The sequence below is a fragment of the Phasianus colchicus genome, chromosome 13, assembly GCF_987193195.1.
Source record: "Phasianus colchicus chromosome 13, bPhaCol1.hap1.1, whole genome shotgun sequence".
Lineage (NCBI taxonomy): Eukaryota > Metazoa > Chordata > Aves > Galliformes > Phasianidae > Phasianus > Phasianus colchicus.
In genome coordinates, this window is record NC_143448.1 from 7,677,414 (window position 1) to 7,699,113 (window position 21,700).

Here is a 21,700-nt window from a genome sequence, read left to right on the forward strand (position 1 = left end):
CTGATTTTGCCTGCTACCAGTGAGCATTGCTACCACAGCCTAAGGCTCAGCATCCTGGTTCAGGAGCCACTACAAGCATCATGGAAGTGTCAACAAACTCAGAATCTGACTTCAGAAAAATTCAGCAAAAAGAAGAGCATATAGACAGAAACAGAAAGCATTAATAAATATGCACATAGATGGGTCAATTTAAACTGCAGTCATTCACTCACGCATAGTCATTGTTAATGTGAAAGATTACCTCCCTTAAGCCTTCAGAGAAAACTGAGCTGTATCTACTAAAGTGAGTCCACATTGACTTGTGGACCAAATGCAAACTTCCGTTATTACAGGTAGCTTCCATAGACATTCTGATCGTCTTAGAAAACTCAGCAACATAAAAGAAGATATAATTTTCAGAAATGAAATACCAAGTTAGGGGAAAAAGGCAAGAAAAAGCTGAAAGACTGTAAATAAACAGACTTCTATGGTAAGAATCTTCTTCAAATGATCTTGTAATTAATTGCTGTTAATACTGTTGTACATATTATTGTACAGTTCTATTTCCTGCCCTTATTTTACTCTGAGGTATAAGGGGTAACCATTCAGACTTACTATCTTTTCCAATAAAATAAGGCAGCTTACAAGTCCCCTTATTGCCCTCCTCTAAACAAGCAGAGAACTATTCCTGCTGCGGGAAAACCCATAAGTTTTTTGACATTGGTTTACTTGTAGAATCTTTTGCAACATCGAGCCAATAGGTCTTGTTAGTATTTCATGTCTCAAGCAAAAGTAAGCAGCCATTCAGCAGTTTTTGCTTTCTGGTATCTTCTGGCACAAAGACTTGCAGTACTTCCAGTCCAAAAGTGTCAACCAGATTCACAGCAATATTTAGACAATGAAAAAATGACCCAATACCCTGCTTGCTAGGTTTTATTGTGACTAATATGGCACTAAGAGAGATGGTTTACCAATGGCACCCAGGTTAATGGTTGGCCTTGATGATCTTCAAGGTCTTCCCGATCCCAGACTATTCTGATTCTTAAAAATAGCCATTTTATAAGCTCAGCTACAGATTCAATCCTTTCACACTTCTCATCTACCTTGAACTGCTGCAATTGCTAACAAAGCTTATAGATTTTTGGATCAGTGGGAATAATACATCACTATCTTCTGTAAATTTGGAGAACAGACTTACTGAAGATGACAAAATCCAGGAGACTACACACTTGGATCAAATACAAATTCTACTACTTTTAAAGTGCAAAATTATCAATTCCACTGTTCAGAGCTAAGTGAAAAGTCAAAGCTTTCTATTCTTCAAGGCAGTGAATAAACAAATAAACAGAAAACACTAAAACTCTAATCACTAGAGATCCCTGAAACATCATTTCTTAGGATTCTGTTCTAACTAGTAAGTTAAATGAATGGCCCTCAAGTGATGGATGTGCTGCAGTCAAAGACACATTAAAAAAAGCCTCCAAACCTTTCTAATTTCAAAGATCTCCAAGCAGTCACTTACTTTAGAGTACAATAAAACAGTTGAGTTTTGAGTTGATAGAACACACAGAGGACAGTTAAAGAACCTCTTTAAACACATTAACTAAAGCCACTGCTAAGCCTTTTATTAAAGAAAAATTGAAGTGTAGGATTTGCATAAAAAAGCATAATGAAATACACAAATCAGAATTGCCTATCTAAGATATCAAATAGATCCACTATCCTTTTCAGTTACCACTCTGGCAGGCTGAAATTATGCCATTTTTGTCCCAAGCCATAATTCAGTACTACTTGAATTCACACACTAAGAATGTTAGTCTATTTGCAAAGCTTTTGAAAATAAAGCCTTTGAAGAAGCATAAAAAAGGAGAAAATGTTGATAAATCAGCGAACTAGAGCCTGCAATGTTAGAAGAGTCCTCTTTAGTAAAACACAAAAAAGATACACACCTTCTCCTTCACCCAGCTCAGAACGATCAGGCTTTGTTTCTTTGTGTTGCCCTTCTGCCACTTTCACTGCCACTGCTCTGCAAATAGCCCCCAGCTTTCGATCCAGAGAGCGGACTCCTGCCTCTCTAGTGTACCTAGTGTAGACACAGTTGTAAGTGACATTTCGTTTGTATTTAAACACATTTTCTTTTTAAAAACACATCCAAATGAAAAGATCCTGGGCTATCATATACAACAACCAAAATAATTGTTGTTTGCTGATAAAATTAAGAAAGACAAACTACTGAGTTGGAAGGAAATATAAGCAACACTTGGAGTCAAACCTTAATGAAATGCTATGCAATGCTCCAAAAACAATGAGCTCTTCTCAAATCACAAAATAGTGCAAGGGGATATTATAATGGCTGCTCCAAAAATAATGCCTTCTATTTTATTATGTTGGCCCATGATATCAGAGGTGGATGGTGGTGGTACAGCAGCAGAGGTTGAACCTTCCCACCAATTCCATTACATTTGGTTGCTGTGCAACAGATGGCAGCAGAGGGGCAGTCTGACAAAATTGCATCTGACATGGAGGTGTGGATGAAACAAAGGCGTGTCACTGAATTCCTCCATGCAGAAGAAGTAGCAGCCACTGACATTCACAGATACTTGTTGAAAGTTTATGGAGACCAAACAGTGGATGAGAGCACAGCACGGTGGTGAATGGTACGTTTCAACAGTGGCGACAGCATGCCATGTTCACTGATACAGATTGTTATGAGCATGACATGCAGGCCCTTGTTCAATTGCTGTCAAAAAGGCACAGTGTGATTATGTTGAAAAATAGTGTTCTGTAGATAAGAATTTGCTCTATCAAACAATGTTATTGTGCTCTTTGTATCAGTTGTAGTTTCCACGGAAATAAATAGGAGGCATTACTTTCTGAGAAACCTACCCATTTTTAAATTCAAAACACAGATCACTGAAATTGCATGAACTGACTGAAAAAGAGTATTTTCTTTTAATCTATGAATTAAAAAGAAATGCCAGGCAGAAGCACTTACTAAATGCCAAAATTCTGTTCTTGGTCATAAAATACTTCATTCATTACCAACACACTTATTCCATTGTAACCAAGTCACTTTCAAGTTCAAAAAAATGTTCTGATTAATGTGTTCAACGAACACAGTAGTTCTAATTAATACAAGCTATTTCAAAAATGCATTTTTAACTAATTCCAATTTTAGACAAATGTGGTCCATCATTCACAAGAAACAAAATGATAATTCCTTTTTTTTTGTATGAAGATGACAGAAATAGAACTTCATTCTTTAAGGAAAAAAAAGTTGTCTGTTGCCAAAACCACGGATGCACATACTGAACACTGCAGCAATATTAGCATCAAGTGTTTCTATTTATTTATACTGCCTTATCAATGGTGCCAACACTGCTGATTGGGAGCCACTGATTGAGAACCAAAAACAAGGGAAGGGAGAGGAAGAAACGTTCCGCTTAGAAAGCAGAACCCAAATGAGCACAGAAAAAGCAATTCCAAAAATTACTATTTTTTGGAATTCCAAGTCCGTTAAGGACAACAGATCTTACAAAATGCTTTGTGTTATCACTTCAAAATTTGCTAGTTACCAGAAAAATAAGTTATGGAAAACTTCAAGTGATGAGTAATAGGTTTACCTCGTAATTATGTCTAAGGTGGTTACTTGTGGAATCTGTATCTGCTGTGGAGTAAGGCCATGTTGTTCAAGCTGTTTAGGAATCAAGTGTCTATGAGCAATTTCAATTTTTTCTTCCTGTGTATATCCTAGAAAAAAGAATATTTTTACTAATCTATTTGCTTATACACTATAATGTCAAACTTCTTACAACTTCATACCTGATTCAGTTTAAAAGGTAATTACCTTAAAAACAAATATGACACAGGGCCCTAAAGTAAGACTTCAGAAGAATAAGAAAAACATTCTCATTTACATTTACAGTAGTTCTAGCTTACTAAGCTGCTGGGCACACATACCAAGAAATAACTCCTCCTGTTAAAGAAATTCTCAGTTCAGGGACATGGCATCAGGATACACAAGTTCTTTACATCTCTAAACAGAGCTTAATGTGATAGGGTAATCATTAAACATATTTTGTATAAGTCTATAAAACTGGGCATCATATGTATGCATGCATACAAAAAAAAGACAGCTATTGGTCACTATTTCAGCGATCCTAAAAGTTGTTTTGATGCCTTGCATGGTGGTAGCCACCCTGGATAGTTATATCTTAGTCATTAGGCAGTCTAAAAGAAAAGGGAAGGGACAGGTGCAGTATATTATCAAATCATTATTTAATATAACAGGACAAACAGTCTTCAGCACAAAAAGTGGAACAGTTTTCCCATGGCTTGGTGAGTGCTACAGAAACAAAACTAGCTACTGCATATAGAAGGCAGGCTCCCAGTTCAGGTTGTAAAAGTAAGGCCACAAACTTTTACCTCCTGTATTTCTCTAAAGATCCAGTCCTTAGTTTACTACATTACTTCACACCAATTAGAAATCGTAATTCCAGAAAACAGTTCAGTAACTTGTCTTCTCATACTACTACTTCATTAGTGACAGAGAATGCAAAGGAAGCATTGCAAATAGTCTCTTTTGATGATTTTAGTTATCAGTTTAGTTTCCTAGAAAGCTTAAGGAAATGATTTTTATTCCAGGTAAAACATTGTTTAAGGACTTGCAATAGCCACTTAATGACAACACTTCAGCATTACCTGGAACTTGAATGACTTCCATCCTGTCAAGCAGAGCAGGTGGGATAGTTGCTGTAGTATTGGCTGTAGCTATAAAAAGGACTTGGGACAGATCAAAGGCTACATTTAAGTAGTGATCAGTGAAACTGTGGTTTTGCTCCGGATCCAGGACCTTAAAAAGAGTTAACAAAATTAATGCAGTTGTTCATTTTGAAGTAAATGAAGTATAAGCATTTTGTTAATACTCTACTTGGATCTGTCAACCTCACTTTACATTTACAAAATACACTATGAATATTACTGAAGTTTCGTTATACCCTGCCAAACTCAGATTACTTTAAACTAGATTTCATATCACATACCAAACAGCTTTTTTTAAAATTATTTTTATTTTTATTTTTTTAATTTTCCTAACAACAACATACACAATGCCAGCAATATCTCCAGCCACTGCAGACAGCCTAACTTTAGATGGGCAGTTAATTCCAAAGGCTGAAGAGGTCCCGTGCAGGACCCCTCTTTATGAGATTGAGGTCACTGTGGGCAACTTAACTCTACATCCAAGATTCAACCTCTCTTCATTCTTTCTACTTTTGGAAGGTAACATTTCCTTTCATTATCAGTGTACTTACATGAATAGCACAGTTATTAAAAAAAAAAAAAAGTGTTTGTTTTTCTTCACTGAACAAAATAAAATTCTCTCTGCTGTTTTCCTCCATACATGAAATTATCAGTTTCTATTTTGGCTAGGTCACAAAGCAGAAACCTTAATATGCACCACATTTAGTTCGTGTTGTCAGAGACAAGCATTTCTAGCCAATTTATACAGAGGTAAAGAGAAATTTGACTGCAAATATATCTGAGTAAGTATTCTCAACGCAAAGTGTTTTTGTCCTATTTCTTTTTCAAAGGATCATATTATACTAATATTGTTCACAACTGATATAATTTAATGCATTAACAGCAGGCTTCCAAATTAATCTTACACATATTCTCTTGATATCTTGTTTGCTTTGGGAAACCCAAAGTGTGTTGCACTATTCTAGATGCAGCCTAACGACTGCCAAGTAAAGAGGATAATCCTATCCCTTGATTTATGGGCTATGCTCCTGTTAACACAACTCCTGATGCTGTTTGCCATCTTAACTGCTGGAGTACACTGTTGGCTCACATTCAATGTGGTGTTAACAAGGACTCCAGCTTTACAACAGAGTTGCCCAGAGCCAGCTAGTCCTCAGCTTGCATCCTTGCTTAAAGTTGCTCCTCTCCAAGCTCAGGGCTTTGCACTTGTCCTTACTGAATTTTTCAGGTTCTTGCTGGCCCCTGCTTCAAGCCTGTCTAGGTCCCCCTGGATGGCAGCCCTACACTCAAGCCTATTGACTGGTCCTCTTTAATTTGGCATCATCTGCTAATGTGATGCAAGTGCATGCCCTCATCTCCTTGAGGTTACTGTTAATAGCAACAACAGGACTGCTTCCTGTACAGCCAGTGGTACTCTGGCACTCAATATATTACAGGCATGCTCACAGAGTAGGACCCATTAACCAATGCAGTCTGAGCCTAATTAAGCATGTCATCAGTTGTCACCCAAACACAATGTAATATTACAATTTACATAGAAAGACGTTGGGGGCAAAACTGTTGGAAGTATTGCTAACGTCAAGGTAAGTTACATACTGCTCTCCCTCTGTCCACAAATTCAGTAATCTCTCCATTGTAAACAGCAATCTGGTCAGTCAGGAATCAACTGCCCTGGTATAAATCCACAGACTGTTCCCATTCACTGCGCTCCCACTCATGCAACCAGAAATTGTTCTTTACTACCATTATGTACAAACCTCTTTCCATCCCCTCTTAAAGCATTACCATGCATTTTCTTCCCACATATTGAATTATCAATGTTACACTGACATGAATAATTCTCACATTACAAATAATAGGACCTTAGCATGTCCTGAGAATTAGCACACTGCTGTCAAAATAATGTATCTGCCTACACCAAAATGAATGCACATGTCTTAGTAATTTGAATCACAGCCAAGAACAGTGTTGTTAATTTTAAAAAATTGAATTTGAACACTTTTTAGCTAGGTAGGATAAAAATAATTCTGAATATTCTTTTTCTAGCATATTGAAAACAAAGCAGAACTTCTTTTAAGTAGAACAGTTTCTCTTTCACTTTGAAGTACTACAAAGATTTTAGGTGAATATATGGAAATGTACTATGGCTACAGTAAAATACAAATCATACTTCCTTCTTGATATTGAAATACTTAAACATGCTGAAGCATATACCTAAATTCTAACTAAGACTGTAACTCTGTGAGGATTATTGTTCACTGGCTACAAGCCACTGAAAAGTGTCTTTCCTTACCCTCTCCAGCAGACAGCTGCTATCCTTTTTTCCCTCCTTTACTAACAAAAGCACAGGCCATGAAGTTTCCTGACTAGTCAAATGCACAGATGAATGATTCCATCAGTAGTATTAATAGAGCTTAGCAAGTTGCCTCTTAACTCCACTGGTCCTAAGATCTAGTCCTAAAATGCAGGGGGACACAATCACATACATTGCATCCAAGCAGAATATCTACAACTTTCTTCAAAGACAGCTGATCTATATCAAACATTAGTCTTCCATTCAAAAGTTTTGGAAATCTTAAAAAATTTTCAAAACTGACCTGAACAGCAAATCCTAATCTAGCTTACATTGGCAACACAGTATTTCCACAAAATTCCAGTCTATTAACTCAAGCATTGTAGTGTTTTTTTGTTACATTAATGGTTATAAATACATTTATCTCTTTCTCCTGGTAGTCTGTAACTAGAAATTCTTACAACTTCTACTAAGTGCTAGACTGCTCATTAAAACATTATACTATATATAGAATAGTGATACTATTCTACTCGTGCACAAACAACGCTAGCCAATAAAGGTAAAGCAAGCTGAATGTATGTAAATTATCTGATATTTCATATATGGACTTTAGTTTCTATAGACTAATAATTCATTGCTACAGTAATCATTTCTTAGAGCAAGACATAAAACAGGACCATACCCACACATTTAGCACAGATTTTCCAAGCCAAACAGAACCTTTAGCTAGGTATCTGTGCCAAAGTTCAAGTTCAAAAGTTTTCAGATACTCAACTAACTGAAAAATATTAAGTACAAAAAGAGCATTCAGTGAACAAAACATCTTGATTAATTTATGGTTGACAGTTCACATATGTACAAAGACTTCTCTATATCAGCATTTTATTACCCCAAAATCCAGAAGAACATTTAATTGCCTGGCTATGTTCCTGGTCTAATTTCCTGCATACAAATACTCACTATCAAGTACTTGAATCCATTTCTATTTTCTTCTATTTTAAACTGAGGTCACCTAAATTTAGATCAAAGCATTCCCTTGTTGATGAACAGTAACCAGGGATAAGACGACATTCTGCTTTGCTCAAGCAACAACTCTGCAGCAGCACCTTAACTCAACACATATTCAGCAATTATGGAACACTGAGCTTTGCTTCCAACCTCACAGAATATGACATTTTCCTCACTACACTGTCTTGTAGACAGTGTCAAACATACCTGTACAATAAAGAAGAAAGGACATACCACTTATACATACTGACAGCACTTAGCAAACAAGAAACAGAAATCTGAAAAACAAGAGTGTCATCTAGGTGATCACTTACTATTGTTAGTTTTCCTACACAACAGTTATCTTTGTGCATTCCAGACACACTTTCCAACAACGTAAAAGACCAAAAGTAGATGAAAATTAAGCCGTTATGTTCAAGCGTGAGTTCTCCATTTTTAGAGGTAAGCACCTGACTCAGGACGTTTAGACAACAGTAGAGGGAGACACTGAACTCACATGGGAGCAGCCCAGACATGGTTAATACAGCAATTACTTCTCCACATGCAACCTTTGGTCCATTAGCAATAACCTACATAAAGACTGCAGCCCAAGCAGACGGTTGAAAGCTAACCTGATGAGCCTCAGCTAGAATAATTCATAGCAGAAGATGAGTTGTGCACCTGCACTAAGATTAAGGCTTTAAAATGTTCAAAACATTGCACTCCCACTGCAGTTGGGGAAAAAAATAAAGTAAAATATTCAAATACAAATAATTCAAAAACAAATTCATTTAATTTGCTTTCACATGTTTGACAGGACAAGAAAATGACAGAAATCATCATTTATCTGCTGCAGGACAGAGAAGGAAATATAAATTTAAAAAGCAACACCAAGTTTGAATAGAAATATCAATGTTAACAGATTAATGTTAACGTTCAAGATTTGTAACCAGAACACTTTCAAGAAAAATTCATTCTCTTTTTCAGGAAACACAAATCATTGCTTTATTAGTGACCGACTGCCTAGCAAACCACATTCAGCAAGCCAAAGGAATTTGACTTTCAGGTATAATTTTAACCGTGCGTTGACCAGAGAAAGGTCAGTTTAGTTTAATGTCTATAGGAGAAATGACAAAAAACAAAAAATAAACAAACAAACAAACAAACAAAAAAAACAGCAAATACAGAAACAGATTTCATTATCATTAACAGCAAAGATTAAATAAAATCTCATAAGAGAAAAATACAAAGAAAATTTAAATATTTCTTAGACTCCCTTGCTTATTTTCTTTGCATTCTAGGAATGTATACCACACACCTGAAAAATAGACAGGTAAAGAACCATAGCTGTCATTTTTAAAAGCTGAAAAAGTGAAGCCACATTATTTTCTAGCACTGCTAGATCATGTTAACATGCCAAGATAAAAGCAGAGCTCTGAAGCCTAACCCGCTCAGACACTGAATTTAAAAGAACTACCTGGCTTTGCCAAAATAGTAATTTTATACTATCTAGCAGGAAGAAAACAATGACATCCATAGAATGTCAAATGATGTTTTATTTGTAGAAAGCCATACAGCACACAGATGAGCACATGATACCTAAATGCAACATCAAGTAGCATTTTTCATCCTCAAAGCACTATATTAAGCACTATCAGTAAAAAAGTCATTAAAATGTCACTGTGCACAAATATCAGTAGAACTATTTACTTCCATCCCCTCCCACAACCTCTCAGCTACTGAAAACTGAGATCCTTCCTGGACTACTCCAAAAATCATTTCACCTAAAATGAGCCCTAAAAATTTAGATATGTATTTTACTAATCCAACTGATTTTGACCGAAACAGGTAAAGAACCACAGAAGCAGCTCAAGTTTTTCAGTGGTGGGATGGTAGCCTCTATAGTTAGAGAGAACATACAAAAGTTTTAGACACTGCAACAATAAATCAGTACAATGAAATTCTAAATGTACACAATACCAGAATCATTAAGTACACTAGCACTATGTCTATTCTGGAAAGCCTGACGTGTTTCAGTTTAGCTGACTTTTAGCTGACACTACTATCTCTCTCATGCCTCCCTCTCCTCTTCAGCAGTGCAAGGACAGTAAGATGTGAACGATCTTCAGTATATAATATGCAGTATTTTAATTCTTTTTAATTACAAATAAAAAAGTGTTAGTAATTTGATATCTCTTACCTCTAGTAAGGCTGCTGCAGGATCTCCCTGCAAGCTCTTCCCCAGTTTATCAACCTCATCTAAAAGGAACACTGGATTATTAACCCCAACAGTCTTCAGTCCATTGATTATTCTGCCAGGCATGCTGCCAACGTAGGTGCGCCTGTGAGCAAAAAATATATGATGGGAAAAATATGGGTCAGATACATGAAAAAAAAGTAGAAGCATTCAAAAGACAAACTCTCAAAGGAAAATACGAGAATAGGAAGTCTTCTAACAATTCTTCCACTTTTGAACAACTTTCTAGATCTAGCAGATAAAAAATCTGGAATATGCATCTAACTAAGACAAGCAATTATATCAGCAGGTGTAAACTCAAGTTCCATGGTGCACTAGTTGACCTGGGAAGACTACATAAAAACTAAAGACTAACTAAAGACTACATATGCATCTAAATATATGGAAATTTAATGGCTTACAGGCATTTCACAGGAACCAGTACAAGTATCTTTGTATTGTATGAACAAGCAGAAGCAGATTTGGGAATTTTATTGATAGTTTAATAATAAATAATAATAATGGGTTTTTGTCACCACAACAGAGCTCACACAAGCATGTTACGAGTTAGGTAGTAAGTCCAAATATGTTGAAACATTTTGAAATGTGAACTGGATGAGTACAAAAGGTATTTGAATTTATTCAGCAATGCTGGTAAAACTTCACAACACGTACAGCAACCCCATTTTACATCCATATAGAGACATTCTTTGCTGCATTTATCACAGTTTCTTCTGCCTGAGCCCAACTAAACAAAATACAGTTATTAATAGTATAAAATGCTAGTCACTCTGAAGAAAGAGATGCATGAAGTGCTGAATTACATGAAGTGCTGAACTACAAGCACCTATCTCATGATCCTCTCAAAGCACATATGCAGAACAGGCCGGCTTTATCACAGGTTCTGCTTTCATACAGTCCAAAACAAACAGGATGACATTTAAAATGATGAAATAAATACCACGGGAGTAATTTCAAAACAAAACAAAACAAAAACCTTAAATATATTTTTAAAAAATTGAAAAGAAACACAACACGAAAAAAACAACTCAGCCCCCAAACACAGAGCAAACAGAGGAAAAATGTCAGATCCAGGTAATATTTAGCAACTGACTGAAAAAAAAGAAAAGAATTTACAGTATTTAATTGTCGATCTGAGCAAAGTGACATCTTTTAAACAGCCAGAAATGCAATAGAATTTCAACTTGTCTATTACCACCTTCACGAGACAGCAGCTAGAGATTGGAGCAGCCAGCATGCACTAGTTTGTCACCTCACTGCTTTTGTGCAGAGCCTCATTCTGCAGTGAATGAGTACACTCCTATCCACTGAGAAGTATACTACATAACATTTATTACCAACCCAGAACCTGCACGGGGGAGCCATTATATCAGCATGTCACTTCATTCTCCATCTGCATACAGTCAACACTGCCAAAAGCATGAAAAGATCCTATAAAATGCTATCAAAAAATTATGAGACCAAAGCAGAACTGAAGTTCACAGAAGTGAATCTTTTAGCAGTTCAACCAAGCTAATTATTGAAGCAATTTTCTGTTTTCACACAAGGTGCTTACTACACTAATAACTTGATATGCTACACAATGTGTAATAGAAACTTGGGTTATGAATTTTAGGATTAAAAATGCCTAAGTATCAATTTACTCTTCCCATTTCTAACAGTCTAAGCCTTCAGTACATTACATTAAAGATGGACCAGTATCTATTATATGCTATTAATCAGACTCAAGATCTCCAAGCTGAATAAAGAATGCTAATGTCACACGTAGAGTGACAACAGACAATAACCTCGTATTTTACATTAAAAATACAAACCCAGATAAATCTATTTTTATTCCTATCTTTTTATTAGGAAACACAACTCAAGAGTCCTCTGTAAGATAGACTCTGAAGAAATTTATGTATAAAACCACTGTGACATAATGAAATTATAAGCAGATATGGCTATTTATCTGTCTGGACATTAACCTTTGCCTCGTAACTTGTGAAACTGAAAACTACTGTTTGTGATGCTGTAAGGATGTTTAGTCATTATTTCCATTCTTTTAGCTACAGCTAAAAGGAAGAAAAACAGCATTCTAATTTTAGCATTTTGATACAAATGTGCCTTTGCTCGTTATTTTGACACATAGTTTTTCTCCATGCATTCAGCCTACAAAGAGAAATCAGCTGCTTTCCATTTGAAACAGGAAGTTGAGAACAATCTTGCTGGCACTCCCCTACGTAGCAACAAAGAGCACCTTAAGAGACCACGCCACATAAGGTCTGTACTTCAGTAAATTTTCTACTTATTTTTAGATCAGTGAAAAGTCACCCTTCAAAAACACTAAGGTTGTAACTGGGAGGTATGTATCACTGAAAAGGCAGCTGGGAAACTTAACAGCTCTCCCAGTGCAAACTGGGAATGTTTATGAATCAGAACTCCTAAAGCAGTACTAGTGTTACTGGTAAAAACATGACCTAATTTCTTCATATTTTTCTAAAGACAAAGTTTTAAGTTGTTTTAAACCAGAGTGGTTTTCAAATCACAGAATTAGGAAAAGATAAAAGTTCACGCTACCAAAGAAACTATTTATGAACTTACTTGCATTAGGTCAGAGGTTTTTTGTCTTGGTTTGTTTTTTGCAAGGACAGAGGTTGCACTTACTTTACATGTGTATCTATACTCTGTAGTTGTGTAACAAAGTTACTTTGCCAAGGTGAAAACCCGGTTTGCTTTTTTCTAGTGCAAGGAGGCCTGTGCAACCTCACCTTTTCATGCACAGATGCACCTCAGAAAATATTCAGCACAGGACTAAATCAGAGGTTATCTATCCAAACTTGCAGAAAATGAAAAGTGCTGATATAAAAAAAAGGGAGCCTCACACAGAGGTGAGAGAAGGAAAAAAAAAATCTCACTAGCACCATTATAAATAGTGCAACGACATCTTTCCTTTTTGAAAATAGAAACCTGCTCACACGCAGTAGAGAAGATCATACGGTTTTTGAATAAAACCAAGTATCAGTACTGAGGAGATCTTAAACTCAGGGAAATTTTCAGATAAAAACAAGTATTTCAGATTGTCTTCTTTTGCTTTTATAAATACAAGTTACCAGTAAACGAAACAGCAAGCATTTACATAGAGTATAGATGAGTGGTAAATGCTAACAACAGCTGGGGCATGTCTGATAAAGCAGTTCTGTTTTTGTACCAAGATGATGACTTCATTTTGAGAATGCGGCCCTGTAATATCTTCACCCAGTCAAAACAGGACCCACAGAATCCCCAGCTGCAGCCACATGATGCACACTTAAGTGGAAAAAGCGGGACGCCTGCAGACTGCCCAAGCTACACCTCTCCCAGAACAGCACAAGTACTGAAACATCACTGCCCTCCACACTGCAAAGCAAGATATTTTGTTTTTCTTGCTGAATCTATCAATTTGCTCCTTTCACCTGTAACAGTTACACGTAGCCAAAGTGAGCGCTATTTCAGGTAATATCTGCTTGCAAGTGAAAATCACCCACAATTTCTTTTTCAATGCTTCAGCGCATTTGGTACATTTGTAAATGTTTAGTACATTAGTAGGTGCATATACTAGCATTTTTCTGCAACTTTAATAGGAATGCTTAACTTAAGCCTTAAAGCCTAAGAAGGAGCCTTAAGGAGAAAAAGGAGGGCTCCTAACATGCAGTCTTAGAAAATAAGCCCACTTAAAAGTCAAACTGGGAGAAGATCTTATGTCTTCTTCACTTTTAGACTGCTTCTCAAATTCTCTTCTGCGATTGCCACTGGAAGCATAATATGGATTCACTTGACCAGGATTAACTTGGAGGACCTATTCATGAAAACAACATTATGGAGGGAAGATTACAGAAAAGCTAAGAAGAAACAGAAAACAATGAAACAGAAACACAGAAAAAAAATCTGCATTCAACTGCTAGATTTTACTTAACATGAAACATGCAAAACAGGTGGTTACAAGGGACCCTCACTAACCACCACTAAGTTTTGGTCTTCAGCTACATGGCTAGAGAGTAACCATATGGAACTCCTGTTAATTCTAGATGGTCTTTTTCTCTTCCTGTCTTGTCAAATACTTTCTAATTTTAAGTACTTATTTTTATACTAAAGATTAATTTCTAACATGCAAAAATACTATGATGGCAACCACAAGCACTTGAATTTCTATGTTTTTGAAGTCATTATCCCATGAGTGCAGCTCTCCATAAAAGAAGTAAACACAAGATGGAAAGCCAAAAATAAACAAACTAACAAAATAAAACTGTAAGAAATTACTGGCAATTGAGTAACTGCTGTTGACAGTTCTACATTCTTTCCATAACGTCTGCTTCATACACATTGGTCTTTTAGAAAGGCTCAAGTTTTACTCAGCCCTGGAAAAAGTTCCTTAATGTCTGTAAATGTAAATTCAACAACCCCTAGTGGTTCCAATATCAAACAGCAACTTGTAGTATCTGCATTATGCTTGTTTTTTAGGATTCATACAATAAATAGTTTGAAACATCAGAATTCTTACTTAGTAAACAGTGTCAGTTTATGAAATACAAGGAATAAAACCCTGTGAAGGACAGTTCTGCTTCTTTTTCCATTAGTGAATAAGTAAATGGGCAAAAAGGGCAGATATTACAAAGGTTTACAGAACAATCAACCACACAGAGTGCTGCTATACACAGAAAACTGATATATTTAATCAAACAAATGTACAACCATACTCAATATTTAACCCCCCAGTGGCTTCTGTGTATGCTGATCAAACCTACCCTAAAAAAACCTCACAAATATTATTTATGCCACAAACTCCAGGTGTAGCTAGGTGTGTTAAGTACAACATTGCTGTTCCAATGTTTCTTCTCTCACATTCTGGTCTAAAAAGTGATCAATAGTATACCAACAGTATATTAAACTCTAGATTGCTACAAGTTCACGTACAAGAATTTCAGTGCATGTCCCAGTAAGCCTTCTGCATTCCTGTTAGTAGAGACCATGAACTTGCAGTACTCTAGTATATTCACATGCTAAACTAGCTTACACACTGGAAAATCTGATACCACAAAATGAGTTTTTGTTAGGCATTTAAGTTTTCATTAAAATTAAAAGTGAAGTGGCAAAAATTCCCAGGTGTGTTTTATGTCATGAAAATAAAAAGGAGTTAATTTGGAACTGGAACAACACTGATAGCGCATTCTGATAGTTGAGGCCAGTAGTACAGCCATTGGGCAAAATTAACTGGTTACATGGCATCAAAAAACTAGTAATTTCAATTTACAATAATTTACCAGCTGTTGTAAGGAGAAATCACATGGTTCTACAGATCATGAGACATACTTAATGGAACCAAAAAACGCTGCACTGATGTTTCGCAGTTACTTACCAACATTATCTATTCATTATCCTTCCAGCAGAGTATGGGAAACTGGTTGATTTAAACAAATCATTTGGAAAACTGAGAAGCAGATGTATAAAGAGATGCAAATAAAAAAATAAGCCCTAAGGAAAGGGCTTATATTGAACTCTTTCAGCATAAGTGTCCCTGAATAAACATCCTTTTGAAATGGAAAAATAATATACTAACAAGGCTGAAATACTCTCAGTAACTCAGTTGCTATTCTCCAGCAACATTTAAGAATTGCTCTCATGGTTTTAATAACAAACATGGTTACAAAGTAATGTGTTGTTAGTCATACACTATTTGATTTAACTGAATCTCTGCACTCCTCCTAGAACTCAAAAATTTCAATCACAATGCCAAAAAACCTGAAGATTATAAATGACTTAGAGATATAAAGGCAGTTTTAATTATCCCAAGCATATGAAGTTCACAGGTCATGCATCTTGCCACAGTTCTAGATCCAGGTATGATTATTCTACTCTCCACATAAAATAAAAAGGCAGTAACAAAAAGAATAAAGAACAAATCTCAACAGTGAATGCCCACTCTCATTATTAAAATTCGCTCCTGAATAATACCACTGAATACCAAAGAGAATCAGTGAGTGATAGATAACAGTATTTGAAATAAGTGAAACTTCTCCACATCAGCTGAACAACAAAAATAATCAGTATGTTCTGTAATAAAATAGTAAATTACATATAATAAAAAAAGAAATACATACCTATGGCCTCGGATATCAGATTGATCGCAGACACCTCCTAAAGCAATTCTGTGGAATTCTCGACCCAAAGTCTTTGCAATTGATCTCCCCACACTGGTTTTGCCAACTCCTGGGGGTCCCACAAAGCAAAGAATGGGTCCCTTGAGGTTGTTTTTTAGCTGCCTGACAGCTAAGTACTCCAAAACTCTTTTCTTCAACTTCTCCATCGCGTAATGATCATTATCCAGAAGAATTCGAGCTGCACGAATTTCAAGGCGATCTGTCAATCATTAACAACAGAAAGGATATCAGCACATTTACCTTTAGAAATGGAAACAATTCTACTGTGCAACAGAAATTAATACATTTTCACACGTTCATCAACATAATTCACCCAATACTCACATTTATATTCCACACAACATTTTGCTAAGATAATTATAAGCCTTATTTTTTTAAGAAGAAAAGTAAACACAAGCTGGAGAGATCACCTTATGGATAAAAGAATTAACAACAAAAATGGAAACATCCTTTCACTGTGTCACAGTTTTAAAATCTGGTTCAAATTAACTTAATATCTATCCTGGAACAGCAACTGAACAACATGCATATTTTTCAGCATTTGTCATCTCACAGAACTGAATCTGAAGCCATAAGGTCTTATCAAAAGATAAATTCAATCCTATGTCTTCATCTCGCCTATTTACACTATAGTCTGTATTACCTCACAAGGCTTGAATGGCAGGCTTTGCTAGCTATATACTTTAAGTGACTGTACTGTGCAAAATACCTATTTGATACTAGGACTGGAAAAATTCGGTTTTTACAATTGCCATAATTTGAGATAAATTGTCACTGTTTTAAATGCCATCCAAAAGCTTCATTCTTCAAAACACTTCTGGAAAGTATTTCTGTCCAATGAATCTATTTGTGTTGGTCTACACTTTCCTGATCTCCATTTTTGTATCCCATTCCTGTATTTATATCAATTTCTGCTCAAAGTTTTTGAAAACGATGGTAAAAAGTTGAGCTGTTTCCTATTGTATCCAAAGTTTTAACTATGAAAAGTAACTACAACTTTGCTTTTTCATCCTCTTGATCTTTAACAAACTTGATCAACATCAGATATACCAGAACTTTCTTCAGGAAGATTTATGCTGCAGAAATGTTAAAAAGTTTTTTTATTTGATGTAAGAGATAGTAATTAGCAGCAGTTTTCTTTGGTACTTCTAACATTTTAACCTTATTTGATGCGAAAAAACCTCACCTGAGCAGCTTTTCAAGGTAATGACTCTAGATTCAATTTTTCCAAAAGCAGATCACAAACATAACTACTAAATACTATCATCCAGAACAGTCTCTGAGGCAGAGACATATCAGACTGTGATTATAAAATAGTCTGTTTGAGACTAATAAAAAAAATTAAGGGGAACACACTTCCAGTTATGACAGTAAGAAAAACCTAAGAAAAGAAACCGAACATTTTGAGAAGCACAGTATGGATTTTTTTTACCACTGTTTCACTGTATTGCCATAGTAATACGATATGATGTAATTAATCCTACCTGAAATGCAAAAATGAAAAAGCTGTAAATATGCAGAGGTCGTAACTGCCATAAAGTCTAGCTAATACAACATAACCTCTTTGAAAACATACCTATTGCACTGTGATGTAACCACATTCCAGATTTTAGAATAACAAAGTATGCAATAGCACGAGATTGCAAGTAACACCACCACCATTTCATTGTGTAGATACCGCTTGTATAACTCGCATTTCTGGGTGTACAACTGAGCTACATAGGCTATTCAGTACACAGATCTTTATTTAAACATGGTAAACTGCATTACTAGAGTACCACTAAAAGCATTTTACTACAAGACAATGCAAAAAAAATTTGGGAGAGAGAACTAAGTACATTCTTCTGTCTTTACATCGTAGCTATGTGTCCTAAAATGTCTGCACAAGAGACAGTCAACAATAATAGAAGGGTTTACCTTTCGTACTCTTGTTCCACGGCAATTCTACCATAAGTTCCAAATAATTTCTTGTTAAAGCATATTCTGGCATCGACTGAGGCATCTTCTTTAACCTGGAAGTACATGCATAGAACTAATCAGGCTAATGGGGAACTAACAGCAAACTAAGACACTCTCTTGCACTAAAAAAAACAATATTTAGCAAACCCTTTTACCTTCCAACACCTGTAATACTAAAAAATAAGTCACTATTACATCAATTACAAGATTTATCATTGCGTAATGATAGCTCATTTGTATGATTTTTGCAGAAAAAAAACAAACATCATCTTCCTAAGCATACACTGCATACAAAATGCATGCACCACAGTATAAATATGTAAGTAGATATACAGGTACATAGCACACACACAAACAACATCACTAACGAGGCTGTTAATGATCATACCATCCCCAATACCAGTTAAACGCTCATAAAGACAGAGAAAGGAAAAAAGAATCAATATGCAGATCACTTTTCTCATTAATTATTAACAACAGTGATGTTATTTGTCCCTCTCCTTTTCTTTTGAGGCATTCACTTCATAACACAGAGATCTAGAGCTTGCAGTTTAAAGCTGTATTAATTCATAAGCCACATGTAAAAGACTTAATTGTCATCCTCTCTGATGTTCCAAAACAACAAGTAGAGCGAGCTTGTAAGAAAAATAGCAGCACATTAATAAAATCCTAAAAATTATTTCCAAAACACAACCAACAAATATATCATTAAGTAAAATGTTAATGCAAGATTTGTTCCAAAAAATAAATTAAGAAAAGAAACCACCATTTCTGATTCTCCTACCTCTTTATTTCCTTAAGACAAACTTTAAGAGCTTGTTCTGACATACTGGAAGTTCTGATCTTTTTTTCAAGGATGACAACATCATCATGATCTTCCTCCTCCTCCTCATCTTCTGCAGTGCTTGGAATATGATTGATTCTTCTGTTTGGACGAATGGCTACAACCTATGAAACAGATAGCAGTCAGAGAGTAGCACCAGTTCGTGGTTTTTTTTGTTTTAAATAAGGTGAGTACTTTGACATTTAATGGAAACAGTGAGAAAAACATACAAGGATTTGGGAGAAACTACTTAACAGAATAAGTCTGAAAATTTTAATCCAATAAATAGTTAAACAAAGTGTTATTGGTACTACTTTAAAAAGTTACCATTTTTATTTTACTGTATGTATTTACTAAGTTCATTTGTCATCTACCATAATCTAGTAGGTAACAGAGGACAAAAACAAAACTGAAAAAGCTCTTCCAATATTTTGAAAACCTGGCACTGTAGCCCATCTTATTAGGCAGGATAAGCAAAATATTTACAGGTGTAATCTCTCTTACTCTTTTTCATTTCTCAGTTATTTCTTGTTTGCTAAACTGTACATGTGCAATTAGATGCAGCAAAAGTGCAGCTTGTCACAGTTAAGCAAACTACATTTCACAACACACATCAATTATCCATATTTCAAAAGTCGTGATTCACCTTTACTGCTATTAATAAATTGTACACTTTTCACTGCCGTGTGCACATATCATGCAAGTTAATTGGCTATCAAATGACTGTTTAATGGAACCTTATGTGAAGTCAGAAAGTGCTCAGATGAAATAAATGATGTCCAGACAGCTTAAAAAAAAAAGTTTTCTTTTTCAGATTTCTGAACAGCTGAAGTTGCAAACTGGGTTTTCTCCACTGATACAGCCTAAGCACTAAATACTATGGCCACAGGTTAAAACCTTGAAAAGATTACAATAACACACCTTCACTAGCCTGTTGAAAAGCGCATCATTATGTTTATGTATGATGCTTAAGAATCCCAGATTTAAAGGTCCGTACCCTTTTATCATCATCCTGTTTGTGCTTTCTTGTTTTCTGAAGAAGCTTCAGTCCTTCGATTTGTCTAACAAGCAATGGTATAGTCATCTTGAACCTTTCCTCCAGCCTAACAGCATCTAGGATCTAAGAGCAAGGAGTTATGAGAAGCCAACAAATTCACATTAATAGGTCATCACTGAGGAGAAGGGGAACACACAGGTTGTCATTGCAGTCTTTTGATCAGAGTTGTAAATTAAATGGTTTGGGAAAAAAAGAGGTAGCAAGAAAATAAAAGAATACAGCATACAAAACCTAGCTTCAAGGTCTGTACAGCAAAACTACGAAGTAATTCAAAAGTACCAAAAAATATATAATTTTTTATTCTGTTTTAAATTGTCTTATTATTTTGGTTACATTTTATGTAGAAACCACCTACCAGCAGCTTACTTCTCAATTACTGAGTCTCAGAAAAGAGCTCCCTCCATGAAAACATGCCCAGAAAAAAAATCACCTTATGCCTTAAGGCATGTTATCCTTGTTGCCTTTTAAAATAAAACACGTATTTTATACATTATTTCATTTTCATGTTTGTTTAAGTTGATGTGTGGAAGCAAGCAAAATTTATATAATGATCTGTCAGCTTCATTAAATAAGCAAGATTTCAACACAATTCGAAGAAAGACTTATCATCTTTGCCATGGCAATGGGAAATGCCCTCCACTCTGCTCTCGTGAGACTCCATCTGGAGCCCTATGTCAAGTTCTGGAGCCCCCAGAGCAAGAAGGACATGGAATGGACCCAGAAGAGGGCCATGAAGATGATCAGAGGACTGGAGTAGCTTCCCTACAAGGACAGGCTGAGAAAGCTGGGGCTCATCAGCCTGAAGAAGAGAAGGCACCTGGAGGACCTTCTAATGGCCTTCCAGTACCTGAAGGGTACTTCCCCCCTGAAGGGGGCCTATAGAAAAGCTGAAGAGGGAGTTTTTGTAAGGGCAGGTAGCAACAGGATCATAGAACCATAGAATCACTCAGGTTGGAAAAGACCTTAAAGATCATCGAGTCCAACCACAATCTAACCATACTTCCTTATGCTAAACCATACAACCCTTGCTAAATCATGTCCCTGAGCATCACAGCCATACGGTTTTTAAACACATCCAGGGATGGTGACTGAACCACCTCCCTGGGGAGCCTGCTCCAGTGCTCAACAGCCCTTTCTGTAAAGAAGTTTTTCCTGATATCCAACCCAAACTTATATTTATTTTTTTACTTATTTAAATTTATACCAGATATTATGAAGAAATTCTACACTTTAAGGGTCATGTGAGACACTGGAACAGGTTACCCAGAGAAGTTGTGGTTGTCCTCATCCTGGAGGTGTTCAAAGCCAGGCTATACAGAACTTTGAGCAACACAGTCTAGTGGGAGATGTCCCTTCCTACAAACAGGGGGACTGGAACTAGATGATCTTAAAGGTTTCTTCCAACCCA

The 21,700-nt window shown here is 35.9% G+C and overlaps 1 protein-coding gene across 5 annotated transcripts in view; it reads right to left on the reverse strand.

The window, feature by feature from the left end:
- Positions 1–21,700, reverse strand: part of LONP2 (lon peptidase 2, peroxisomal) — a 106,437-nt gene that overhangs the window by 15,428 nt on the left and 69,309 nt on the right. For all 5 annotated transcript variants that reach the window (XR_016470921.1, XR_016470920.1, XR_016470919.1 and 2 more), the window contains 8 exons: positions 20,233–20,355; positions 19,197–19,360; positions 18,371–18,465; positions 16,394–16,652; positions 10,221–10,362; positions 4,681–4,831; positions 3,603–3,729; positions 1,929–2,062 (listed from right to left, as the gene is read on the reverse strand). Coding sequence is in view for 2 of the 5 variants with exons in the window: in XM_031614911.2 (XP_031470771.1) it covers positions 1,929–2,062; positions 3,603–3,729; positions 4,681–4,831; positions 10,221–10,362; positions 16,394–16,652; positions 18,371–18,465; positions 19,197–19,360; positions 20,233–20,355 (1,195 nt within the window). In the remaining 3 variants the exon portion in view is untranslated. The remainder of the gene's footprint in view (positions 1–1,928; positions 2,063–3,602; positions 3,730–4,680; positions 4,832–10,220; positions 10,363–16,393; positions 16,653–18,370; positions 18,466–19,196; positions 19,361–20,232; positions 20,356–21,700) is intronic.